Genomic DNA, 12,696 nt, shown 5'->3' with positions numbered 1-12,696 from the left:
ATGAGCCTTGTGTATCTTCCTTGGTGGTGGCCGCGGTTTGTTTTTTGGTGTGTTTCTCTTTCTTCACTACGTGATACTGCAAAGATCGATGTCCATCCCTCGATATTAGTGGCTGTGCCATTGAGGTGGTGCGACGTGCACATGGTAATATGGAGCCTGTCAAGGGAGACAGGTCGTTGCGAGGTGGGTGCTGTAGACAGTCTGAATGTTAGTGTCTCAGATGGACGACTTGGAATTAAAGAAGGACATGAAGCACTTCCTCGATTGGTTGCAAGGGCGAGACGCGTCAATTTGTGAGTATCAAGATCAAACACTGAATATTTTCAACTGACTGTTCCAACTCCGGAGGAGATCAGCGCCATGATCTGTACAAAGATGAAGGAGACGGCAGAGGCCTATCTCGGCGAGAAGGTCACCCACGCAGGTAGTAACGGTCCCTGCATGTAAGCCTATAACATTGATTTCACCATCCCTCGCTTATGAATATTGTTTCAAGACTTCAATGACGTCCAGCGTTAAGCTATGAAAGATGCCGGAACGATTGCTGGGTTAAAGATTCTCCGTATCATCAACGAGCCCACTGCTGCCGCTATCGCCTTGGTCTTAACAAGAAGGGCGGGGAGTCCCAAATTATTGTCTATGACCTTGGAGGAGGAACTTTTGATGTCTCCTTGCTTTCGATTGACGACGGTGTCTTCGAGGTCTTGGCAACTGCTGGTGACACGCACCTTGGTGGTGAGGATTTCGATAAGCGCGTCATCGACCATCTTGTCAAACAATACAAGAAGAAGACCGGCACTGATGTCACCAGCAACCTCCGCGCCATGGGCAAGCTGAAGCGCGAGGTTGAGAAGGCCAAGCGCACGATGTCCAGCCAACAGTCGACCCTCATTGAAATAGAGTCCTTCGCAGACGGCAACGACTTTTCGGAGACCCTCACTCGCGCGAAGTTTGAGGAGCTTAACATGGATCTTTTCCGCAAGACCATGAAGCCCGTCGAGCAGGTACTCAAGGATGCGAAGATCAACAAAGAGAACATCGATGAGGTCAGGCGTTTAGCATCCCTTATTTACACTGTCTAACAGGGTTACAGGTTGTCCTTGTTGGTGGTTCGACTCGCATTCCCAAGGTTCAACAGCTCCTGAAGGAGTATTTTGGCAAAGAAGCGTCGAAGGGATCAACTCCGATGAGGCTGTCGCTTATGGTGCCGCTGTCCTGGGCGGTATCCTCTCTGGCGAAGAGGGCACCTTCGGAGGTGGTCTTGGTGGATGTCTGTCCTTTGACACTTGGTATCGAGACCACGGGTGGTGTTTTCACGAAGCTCATTCCCCGCAACACTGTTATTCCCACACGCAAGTCACAGATGTCAGTGTCCATGTTCCCGCGCATCAATGCATCATACTGACAATCTGCAAAGCTTCTCAACGGCAGCTGACAACCAGCCCACTGTCCTAATCCAGGTCTTTGAGGGCGAGCGCTCGTTGACCAAGGACAGCAACCTACTGGGCAAGTTCGAACTCTCGAGCATTCCCCCTGCTTCTCGTGGTGTTCCTCAGATCGAGGTCACCTTTGGTATCGAGTTCACTGGCAACAATTGATTAATGTTGGTCATTCCGGATTCGTGGGTGTCATCAACTTGGATAGTCTGTGCCAGCGCTGCGCCCGCTAAGTTGGCAAACCAAAGGTCGGAAGAGGGGTGGCGGAAAGAAGCTTTTGCCACCTGATACTCTGGAGGGCCTTGGCATTGGCTCAGCTGCAGCATCGGTCGTTGGAGACGTTACGCCTTCGGCATCTAGGCCTGTAACTCCTGCACTCACTGCAACTTCTGTCGTGTACGAATTAGACGAAATCGTTCCTCCTCTCAAGCGCGATAAAAAGGTTGTGATGAAAATGCTATGGCCAAACGCTGAAGCATTTAGAGGAGGCTCAGAAGAAAGTTTGGACAACATTGCTCGGAGAGACGTTGCTAAGGTATGGACAAATTTTTCATTACGTGGTGTTTGCGTTCTCATCTCATTGCACAGGTGTATAAGTATGCCGCGATGGGCTACCAAGCCCGTCAAGGTCAGCATAAGCGCTTGGCCACACTATCACCCATTCAAGCTTGTCGGCCTTTCACAAGGACTGCAAAAGTTCATTTAGATGTTCAAGCAAAGGGCAGACACCTGATGCGTGAGATGCTAGTCTTCTGGAAGAAGAATGAGCGGGAAGAGAGAGATTTCCGAAAATGCGAGCAAGGAAGCGAAGAGAGGCTATTGATAGAGCGAAGGTCGAGGAAGAAAAGGAAGCCACGCGCCAAGCACGCAAACTTGAGTTCTTGATCAGCCAAACTGAGTTGTACAGCCATTTCGTCAGTAACAAGCTCAAGAGTGAGTCCTTGCAAGGAGATATTCCTGAAATTTCGGCGCCTGTGGGTGCTACTCTTGAAGATGTTGACCCATCAGTACTTCAAGAGATTGGCTTTGATGACGGTTAGTTTCCTATACCTGTATTTTGACGACTCGGAGGCTGAACTTGATGATTAGAGGACCAAACCAACCTTCACCGACATGCGCGGCATAACGCTCAGGAAGCTATCGCTCTAGCCAGACAAAGGGCTCAACAGTTTGACACTCAGGCTGCACTCGATAGGAAAACGAACGAGGCTTTGAAACTTGCCAAAGCTCAGGCTCACATCAGGGACGATGACGAGTCGGGGCTCTCAGGCGCTTCGAATACGCCCTTGGTTGACTGTAAGTTCTTCCTGGATACTCAGGCTAAAGAGGTTAACAACGGTCTACACACAGTGGACTCCGACGAGCTCAACTTCCAGAATCCGACGTCACTCACTGGAGAACTTAAGATCAAGCAACCGAATATCCTCATGGCGCAGCTGAAGGAGTACCAACTCAAAGGTCTGAATTGGCTTGCTACTTTGTATGAACAGGGTATCATTGGTATTCTCGCTGACGAGATGGGTCTTGGGAAGGTGAGATTGATTAGAATGCCACACAGCTCACCTTACCCTCCATGCACCTCAGACTGTGCAATCGATACCTCTCCTTGCCTACCCTGCCGAGGTACACGACATATGGGGACCATTTTTGGTTGTCGCACCAGCCTCTACATTGCACAACTGGCAACAGGAGATTACTCGCTTTCTGCCTGGTCTGAAAGCCCTGTCTTATTGGGGGAACGTCAAAGACCGAACCACCTTGCGCAAGTTCTGGAGCAAAAAAGGGATCAGCTATGACAAGGACACACCGTTTCATGTCCTGATTACAAGCTACCAGCTGGTCAGTTGCAGTTGCATAATGTTTCGAGCTGTGCTAATTTCTGTATAAAGTTACTCAAGACCAGCAGTACTTCCAGCGCGTGAAATGGCAACTCTAGTGTACGGTGGAAAACATTGCCGAGATTCCAATGTCGCAATCGTTTGCTTTTGACCGGCACACCAATCCAAAACTCCATGCAAGGCGAGTAAGATAGGGCAGCAGCGTCAGCAGTTGCTAACCTCCACATAGAGCTCTGGGCATTGCTCCACTTCATCATCCCAGTCTTTTTGACTCGCACGATGAGTTCAATGAGTAGTTCTCCAAGGATATCGAGAACGCTGCAGAGAATAGGGCAGCAAGCTCAATGAACGTCAACTACGGCGGTTGCGCACGATTTTGAAGCCTTTCATGTTACGGCGAGTCAAGCGACATGTGCAAAACGAGTTGAGCGAGAAGGTTTTATTTAATTTACGCACGGAGAAATGATCACTCACATATTATCTTCAACAGATCGAGGTCGATCATTATGTTGATCTGTCATCCCGCCAACGTACTCTCTACCGTGCACTTCTGGCGAATGTATTTGTGGTAGATCTATTAGAGAAGGCCTCTGACATAGGGGATGCTGATTCTGCACGATCGTTAATAAACCTCATGATGCAGTTCCGGAAGGTGACTAAGATTTGGTCTTATCATTTCTAAATATTGACTTGCTCCATTACAGGTTTGCAACCACCCCGAGCCCTTTGAACGTGCAGATGTGGTAGCTCCCTTCTCTTTATCTCGCTTTGGTCAATCTGGTCCTCTGAACCGCGAAGACAATTTTATTGCCCTTCCTTACTCAACTCACAACCCCATCGAAAACCAAATTCCGGCGTTATTCCACCAAGATGGTGGGCTTATAGATGTTCCATGTGAAAAGCCTGGATTGCGTGTGCGATCGGACTGCACGAGTGCCCTCTTCAATATCTGGTCAACGGGGTGGATATACCGTTCGACGCTCGATGATGTTGAAGGTGTGTGATGCTGCTCGAATGGCCGTCCCTTGGATGTAACACGTTATAGGTTCACCTGCCTTCGCATTTCTTCGACTCCTGAACACCACTCCGAGTGACGTCCATAGCTTTAAGGTATCTTCCTTCATGCGCAATTGGCTTCGGGCACTTGAGGAAGAGAATAGGATTGTTGAGGACAGGGATTTCATAGTAAGCTACCCATGATTATTTTTCCAATTTCCGATCAACCGTTTCATAGGGAAGCGGAATTTGCTGCTCATGCAGGCGCACATCCGTTCAGCATAAGCCCCCGTCTGTCTTTGAGCCTGGATACCGCTGAAGGCCTGCCACATGTTCTTGATATATCTTCAACAGCCTGGCAGGCGTCGAATCTACGTCGACCAACCTTGAAGTGGTTTGTGCCGCCGGCTGTAGCACCTCTGATCTTTCTTCACTGCACAGATCGGACATTCATAGAGCATCAAGTACAGTTGCTAGAGGCACCGATGGAATCATTGGCAATATACGGGCTCCCTCAGCACTTGCGGGATTCGCCTACCATTGATCAGGCGTACCACACCCTAGTTCCTGCTTTGTCTTCGGCAGGACTTGTCGGAAGTTCCCCTGCAAGCCAGCTACCATCTTCAAGCATGCAAATACCAGAAGCAAATAGACTGATCTATGACTCTGCTAAACTCGCTCGGTTAGACGCCCTCTTTCAGGAGCTCAAGGCGGGCGACCATCGTATCTTGATATATTTCCAAATGACTCGTATGATGGACCTTATGGAGGAATATCTGGTCTACCGCCAGTACAAGTATTTACGTCTCGATGGCTCATCGAAGTTGGAAGATCGACGAAATATGGCGATGGATTGGCAGACATGGTCAGTGCTCGACTTAGGTTGAATGTACTCGACTCTGATACATGTTCTCTAGCCCGGAGTCCCCGGACATCTTCATATATATCCTAAGCACACGTGCAGGTGGCCTCGGAATCAACTTGACATCAGCAGATACTGTCATCTTCTACGATCACGACTGGAATCCGTCAAACGATGCACAGGCCATGGATCGCACTCATCGTCTTGGACTCTTGGTCAGACGCGCCAAGTGACTGTCTATCGCCTGATCACGAAAGGCACGATCGACGAGCGTATTATTCAGTTAGCTCGTGTCAAGAAAGATGTTAGCTATTTGTATTCCTGTAATGCAGGACGTTCAATCGATGTTTCTCCAGGTGCAAGATATTGTGGTCGGCAACAAAAACTTCACATACGTCACGAAACCCACCGAAATTGTTCAGCTTCATTCCCACAATCTGCTCCTGGTTCATCTGCTGGGGATTTTGGGGTTGGAACGTCAACTCCAGTGCGATTGAGGACCTTGTTTGGATCGCACAGTCTCCACCGCCGCTCGACCACTGCGGCCTCAGTTTCATCATCTCCAGGTAGCTAGGAGGGAGGATTTACTCCACGGACTGTGCGCATGCGCCGCAACCCTTTTTTGTCACGACTCACCCCCATGACACCGGATACTGGCCTGCAGAGTTCATGATCATCAACCCCATACCGGATTGCCATTGACTGACTTCAATTATTGTACAACTATTCTTCGCCGCACATCTTATCATACCAGCGTCAATTCATACACTCCCTTTTATTTCATTCTTATTCATTGTCTCATGTCGCTGTGGTCGTCATGTACCACGACATACATAAGAATACATTGATCACAAAGGCGTTGACTCGTCAAGTGCACGTGATCAGACCAGCTCAGTCACGTGTGGACGGGCCGGCGCGCCCTGTTGGCTTCGTTTACTTGTGGTCCTTTCATCATCTCTCCATGAATATCTCTTAATCCATGGATTTAAACAGCTCCCCTCGTAAACAGACTCCATTAGCACGTGGGGACGAGACACCTCGTAAACTTTCTACTCCATCTCTAACCAGACGTGTCTTCTGTTGCGGGGTTGTGGTTGAGGGATGTTATAGTGGCAGGAGGTTGCCCGAAGGTGAGCGGTGGTGATGAAGCCTGAAGATTACAATTTGATTTGTACAGACGTCCAAGAGCTAGTTCTATAGGAGACCCCTGGTTGAGTCAGAATGATAGCCACATTCTGCCTTCCGCAACAGACACATCGTTCTCAGAACACAACCAGCCAGTGAGTAGTACCTGCTAACATTTGTCTGCAAAGGCGAGACGCTTCGCTTGCTCACACTCAGATTTGGTCGTTCTCCTTCGTGTCTTAGGATGGATTGCAACGTAAACGCGCGCTTACAGATTCAACGGGGAGCTTCCTGAAAGCTTATCGAGTCTTTCAAGCGAGGCTGGATGGCGCATGAAGAGTGTGCTAAAGTAGTACCTGAGACTTGGGTGGATGGGGTTGAGACGGAGATGTTCATGGAGAAAAAGGGTATTTGGTGTGGATGCGATCGTGAGAGATCGGTGGAATCTGGTATGTTCCAACATACACCTCACACGTTTAGCTAACCTTCGCGTATAGAAATGTGCTGTTTGTTCAAAGGCACGACAGAAGGCCCCTGGTGCACCCATCCAGTGCACTAAAGGCAAATGTGCGAAATCCTTTCATGTCGGCTGTGCGAGAGATGGAGGGATCAGCGGCATTGTTTACTCGATACTGCGCGAGGTTGAGAAGGAGGTGATCCTAGTCTACCCGTCGTTCAAAGCTGGTGTCATTGGTCCTTCTGGTTTCCCCACGTTCACCGTCAATCACTTCAACGGCCCCGTCGCCTGCTCTGCAGAGGGCTTCTTGGACCGTAACTTCGATGCTCCCAACTTTTATTTCGTCTCTCTTTTCGGTGGCAACACAAGGCCACCCCAAGACACTTCTCTTCGGGACACTAGGCCACACCTGGACTTCAAGCTACGATGAGCAGTTGTAAGTTCAAAGTCTATTAGTCGACTCAGTGGTACTGACTGTAGTTGCTTACATTCCAGTTTCTGAATCTCGTCCGGCCATTCCTTCCACTCCTGCCAGAGGTTTCTTCGCCAGATTGTAAAGTATGTGCTATACATACCTTTGTAGGTCATGACATGCAAAACTCATCAAGTTCTTTCGTTTTCAAGTTCCTTTCAACCAAAAGCTGCTATGGATCGCCGTTACGCTACTCATTGGCTTGGTCTGCCGTCAAGTACCACTGTATGGCATCATGGCTTCGGATTCCTCTGACCCTATGTGCTGGATGCGTGTCATCCTTGCTTCCAACCTTGGAACCCTCATGGAGCTTGGTATAAGCCCTATCGTTACGTCCGGAACGACTATGCGACTACTGAATTTAATCGAGGTCGACTTCAGCTTGAAGGAAGACCACACGCTGTTGAGACTTGCGCGTTGCGGTGGCCCGGCAAATTGCCAACCTTCCGTCTGTTCCAGACGAAGGCTAGTCACTTTTTCATTTACCAAAGCTTATCTGACGCGGTTTACGCGAATATCACAGTTGTTGCCGTCAAATGCACCCCGTTTAACATCGAAACATTCCGGCAGGAGACTTTGGTGAAGTTTCCGATGTTCACGCCACCGCCATGCAACACGTAAACTTCCTGTCACAATGCAACTCACCCCAGACTTACGTCTAACATATCATCGGGACGACGGCGATCTCCTCGACAACCTCATCAGGCGAGCACTGACTCGCCTGCGCTTAGTGCGCCGTATTGCTGTGGATTGCCATCCGCAGGCACGTGGATTGCCATCCGGAGCACGGACTTCAGCGCAAGTCTCGCAATCCTATCTCGGCAAAGTCAAACTCGAGCTCCAGGACCAGTCCAATACCCTGTCGAGCATCCCAAGAAGTTCCTTTCGGTGCGCGGCGGATGAAAGCAATCAAGGCTAACCAGAAAAACCAGGAACAAGAACAAGACCTCGCGAGTCGGTCTGAAGCTATCAGGATTCATGGGCGGGCCATGAGATCATCGACGTGGGGGCGGATTTGGAGGTGGGCTGGGGCAGGCTAGGTATTTGCTGCCGACTTTCCGTGTATTTTGTTGCTGACGCTCAATCTCAGGGCTGTAAGGGGGGGGGGGGGACTCATCCATTCCGCGGAAGTCTCGCAATCCTACCTCGGGGATGGTCCTCGTGAGCGATACTGCGTGTGGCACGTCCCGCAGATGGATGTTGTTTCGCCTGTGCCAAATGGCTATGGTCGATCGCACGACCCTGCTCGTCTCCGACTCATGACGTGAAAGGTTGTACGGCGGGGGACAGGAAGACAGTAAGTATTTGATTCGAGATGACGGTCACTTTGTACGGTCACTGTTGTACTGTAAGTAAATAGTACCTACGCAATGACAATAACTGGGATATGAGCCGCTCACGATGTGGTTTGGTGAATCCGAAGCCATTGTTAGTGATGTATTCGACAAGGCCCATGCTGCCGCTCCTTGTGTCATTCTCGTTGGAATTCTCGACCCGTTTACCTACATTATTTTAAATATCATCAACATTTTTCTGACGTCTGTATTTTAAATATGATCAATGTTTGAAACAAAGAAATTGTGCTGACCACATTTTAAATACAAACACACTTCTGACGCACTGTGAACTTAATGTATATGCCACCTACAAAGTTAATAGATTTTGTGGCTCTTAGATTTAAAATTTGAGTGCCAGAAATAATTTATTCAAATGCTGGACAAAAGGTAGACTATGTTGACGGACAAAATGATAATCTGAGCTTGATCACAACATTAAATATTATCTGGTTGCAAAATTCAAACTTCGACTAGCATATTTTGGTGACAAAAACATTGGAAAAACGGTGAAAAAAACACCAACCTTTGTGTTGGAACAAAGGATGATAGAAGTTTGGTTATGAGCATGGCACAAAGTCAAAAATTTATCTAGGTTTGTACTGCAGAAAAAGTGTTTGAATTGTTGAAGTATATGTTGATGCAATATTGTGGACGAAATCTGACTCAATATTTAACTTCGATCAATGTTTTTCATCACGAAGAAGTGGATAAAAAGTCCAAATTCTGTCAAACATTTTGATTGCCACAAAATTGTAAAATTTATTTTAACCTTTTTTAGCATTTTTTCAACATTTTATGCTGCGAAAAAGTCATCCATGCTTCCGGTGTATGACATTCCTGCATGTTGCCCGAAGGTCGCCCGGGTCTCGTGGTGACATAGTGGCAAGTGCTATGATCACTTGTGCTCACACTTTCAGCGAATAATCACCACCAGTGCGGTACTAGCACATGTACAAGAAGCGAATCCGGAACGTAACTCCATTCTTCAAGTTGCCTCCTGCAGCAGTCCAGTGCGCGAGTCGGATCTACACCGTTGATGCACTTATCTTATTCCAATTGAGTTGAGCATGTGCCAGATCGCCTCTTCGGAGTCTAGACTTGGAGCTAGCGAGGCCTCAGACGATTCTGAATTTTTCGAGGATGCTTCAGCGTGAAGAAGGCGAAGCCTTGAAATAGAATGTCTTCTTTCAAGGCCTGGCGCCTAGGTCCGAGTCGTCTACGTAATTGCTTTTTTCACTCCATCACGTGATAAAGGGTCTAGTACTTATATAAGCCAGCATAATAACCCCTAAATTTTCGCCATCATCTTCAACCTCACACTACGACACGAGTAGGAGCGAATTGTGCTGGGCATGAACTCCGATGTTCAAACGTTCAAGTTTCTATTTTGCCTGATACTGTAGAGATACGACACTAGCTTCGTCACGTGTAGCACGTGACAAAGTCACACTTAGTGTCACAGCTTCGAATTACCCTGACAGTCACCTGTGACCATATAAAAAATAGCTTCGGAAATTGTGATTTTGTCAAGGCTTCTTGTCTGATTCATATCTTATTATAAAGTTGAGAAGTAACAGGTAGCTAGCTGGGCATTGTTGTTTTTTATATGTTTTTTTGTATGTTTTTTATATGTTTTTCTGTATGTTTTTACCACATGTCACAAATTAGCTTCGGCCCCCAAAAAATTGGTGTGACAGTCACACCAAATAGGTTCGATTCCTTGATGGCTGTGACCTGTGACGAACCTAGTGTCATATCTCTACAGTAGTATTGAGGAAAACAGATCTGCTAAGCGGAACTCTCATGCTACTAGCATCCCTCAAAACAATCAATGGTGTCCCCCCAGCAAAGAGAGCAAAACACAACTACCAACCTTCCCAGCGCCTTAACCATAGGTACAAATAGGATCACAATACGCATGCCCAGGCATGAAGTGTTTTGGCTAGAGGACGGGAGTTATCACTTGAAGTTGGTCCGTGTAGCGATCATGGCTTGTGCGGCACTCGGAGCACTTTGTGACCATTTTCAACAATGAAGGGGAAGAAACTCTGTGTGATACCATCGTTGTTGGCACTCACATTACCATTCTTGTTTGTACCGTTATCTTGCACCTTTGATACTCATCTTCTCGACTTCTTGCACACATGGTCCCTTCCGCACGTTAATCCTCCGGACTCATTACATAATCGTTACCATTCGTATTTGTATAGCGTTGCGCCCTCGATCACCTCAGTACTGTTTCTAACACTACTGAGGTATGTAGCACTTCATATATCTTGGTCTCTCTCATATTGACGTACTCTAGTTCCTCATTAGGTACATATCAATGCTAGTACTATTTCTAACACTACTGAGTTCCTCGTTAGTGTACAGGTTATGAGCCCTGGGCTCTAGATTAGCCCAGAAATTACACAACGCAAGAAACTCGATACTCACGTTTATCTAACGGCTAAACGTTAAACGTAACGAGCCCCCCCATTAAAACGAAATGGGGAAGTTCGACCATATCGCCGAATTGACCGGCTCAGATAATTTTCCAAGTTGGAGACAAGCCGTCGAATTGGCTCTAGCTGGAGAAGGGCTCTGGAATCACTGTAGCACGGGCACCAATCCTCATGATGTTGCAGAATTCGCCAGTGTGTTGCCCACAGCTGCTACTGCAGGCCAGCCCACAGCGGCAGAACTCGTGCTCATGAAAGACTGGATTAAAGAGGATGCTCAGGCAAAGGCGATAATCGGGAGAAGACTCTCACCTGTCGTTCAAAGTATTCTCGGCGAGAAATTGACGGCTCGTCAGCAATGGGAGTTGCTCACGAAGCGCTTCGCCCGTCTCGACGTCACCTCACAGTATGAACTCCGTTCTCAGCTCTTCTCCGAGAGACTCAAAGACCCCGATGACGCCCCCCGCTATCTTGGAGTATTCGAAAATGGACGTCGTAGGTTCGCTGAGATGGGGGTGACCTTCATGGATGGGGAGAGCATTTTCATGTTGCTCAGCGGGCTTCCTGAGACACCACAGTGGGTGGTCTTCCGTAGCCTTGCGATGGCGAAAATGTCGTCAGTCTCCACAACATCCAGCACAACCACAGCTCCTGCGACTCTCACGTTCGAGGACATAGCCACATCCTTCACTGAAGAGGCAAATCGTCAGCACGGAAAACTGAGAATGAATGCACGCCCTGGGTCAGAATACGCCAATGCAGCCACCATTCCCCAGAACTCAAATGAAAGACGAGTGAACACCTCTACTGGAGTGCGTATTCACAAGAACAATCCAAAAGGGGTTGCTTGTGAAAACACTGCTTGCTCTGGACTCCCTCGCTCACTAATGCACGACCTCAACCACTGCATGCAAGCTGGGGGTGGAATGGAGGGCAAGGCCCCTTGGGCTCAATGGGGAGATCGTGCAGGCGGGAAACGCAAAGACGTAGCAGCCGTGTCCGTAGAACCAAAGTCCTCGGCAACTTCCTCCACCACAGAGACATCAGCACTTGCTGCTTCAGAAACAGCCACTCACCATCACGAATGGTCTTGCGCGCTCATCAAGGCAGTCGAAGAAGAATCACTGCCAAGGGAGGAAGACTTAGCTTGCATTGCCAAGCAAGTACTGTCGACCATCCTGGACTCCGGGACAACGTCGACGCTCATCACTGACAGAAGCCTCTTCTGGACCTACAGTACGAGCGACAAAGTCACCGTGAAGACTGCGAATCATGGGAGATTAGCCACCTCTGGGAGAGGAGATTGCGTTGTGGAACTTACCATCGGAGGACGCACACAATGTCTACGGTTGAGCGAATGCCTCCACGCACCGGGAGCGATGATTAACTTGCTATCTGTGGGACGCATGATCAGTAAGGGATGGGCATGTAACCACATATTGCAGTAACATATTTCCGTATTATACGAGTGAACCGATGTGCATAATATCCCGTATGATACGGGCCAGCGGACCATGGGCCGAAGGTAGAAATATTCTCGACTATGACGGATGGGCCGGGAGTGTTATTATTCCCGATGGAGACAGGTGGGCCCATGTGGGGAATATGTAGAGTAGATGAGTGGGCCGATAGACATGAATATTCTATAGACGGATGGGCCGAGGTGGTTGGATATTATGTAGATGGGTGTACCAAGGTAGATGTGTATCAAATAGCCGGGTATGTGAAGGGT

At 48.3% G+C, this 12,696-nt stretch overlaps 5 protein-coding genes across 5 annotated transcripts; all 5 read left to right on the top strand.

Annotated features, from left to right (window-relative positions):
- Nucleotides 1-360: 360 nt before the first annotated feature.
- DEU56DRAFT_940907 (78 kDa glucose-regulated protein) lies at nucleotides 361-1,598 on the top strand (the record flags this gene model as incomplete). Its single annotated transcript, XM_041358909.1, has 4 exons — nucleotides 361-433; nucleotides 577-1,046; nucleotides 1,094-1,365; nucleotides 1,418-1,598. The coding sequence occupies 4 exons, from the start codon at nucleotides 361-363 to the stop codon at nucleotides 1,596-1,598; spliced, it is 996 nt and encodes a 331-aa protein (XP_041200581.1).
- A 526-nt stretch (nucleotides 1,599-2,124) lies between these two features.
- On the top strand, nucleotides 2,125-3,366 carry DEU56DRAFT_940904 (P-loop containing nucleoside triphosphate hydrolase protein; the record flags this gene model as incomplete). The annotated part of the gene is made up of 5 exons (XM_041358908.1): nucleotides 2,125-2,471; nucleotides 2,526-2,732; nucleotides 2,787-2,968; nucleotides 3,021-3,279; nucleotides 3,326-3,366. Coding segments are annotated over exons 1-5 (933 nt in total), but the record flags the coding sequence as incomplete, so codon positions are not given.
- A 2,745-nt stretch (nucleotides 3,367-6,111) lies between these two features.
- On the top strand, nucleotides 6,112-7,144 carry DEU56DRAFT_762545 (uncharacterized protein; the record flags this gene model as incomplete). The annotated part of the gene is made up of 4 exons (XM_041350720.1): nucleotides 6,112-6,262; nucleotides 6,384-6,412; nucleotides 6,574-6,696; nucleotides 6,776-7,144. 4 exons carry the CDS (start codon nucleotides 6,112-6,114, stop codon nucleotides 7,142-7,144), a joined length of 672 nt encoding a protein of 223 aa, XP_041200579.1.
- A 62-nt stretch (nucleotides 7,145-7,206) lies between these two features.
- On the top strand, nucleotides 7,207-7,604 carry DEU56DRAFT_709343 (SecY subunit domain-containing protein; the record flags this gene model as incomplete). Its single annotated transcript, XM_041347467.1, has 2 exons — nucleotides 7,207-7,276; nucleotides 7,339-7,604. Coding segments are annotated over 2 exons (336 nt in total), but the record flags the coding sequence as incomplete, so codon positions are not given.
- Nucleotides 7,605-11,011: 3,407 nt separating this feature from the next.
- On the top strand, nucleotides 11,012-12,412 carry DEU56DRAFT_750098 (uncharacterized protein; the record flags this gene model as incomplete). Its single annotated transcript, XM_041349507.1, has 1 exon — nucleotides 11,012-12,412. The coding sequence occupies one exon, from the start codon at nucleotides 11,012-11,014 to the stop codon at nucleotides 12,410-12,412; it is 1,401 nt and encodes a 466-aa protein (XP_041200577.1).
- Nucleotides 12,413-12,696: the final 284 nt, after the last annotated feature.

The sequence above is a fragment of the Suillus clintonianus genome (assembly GCF_016758775.1).
Source record: "Suillus clintonianus strain FC179 chromosome Unknown DEU56scaffold_252, whole genome shotgun sequence".
In the NCBI taxonomy this organism is placed as follows: domain Eukaryota; kingdom Fungi; phylum Basidiomycota; class Agaricomycetes; order Boletales; family Suillaceae; genus Suillus; species Suillus clintonianus.
The sequence above is the reverse complement of the archived record's forward strand: the minus strand, read 5'-3'. Positions and strand labels throughout refer to the sequence as shown.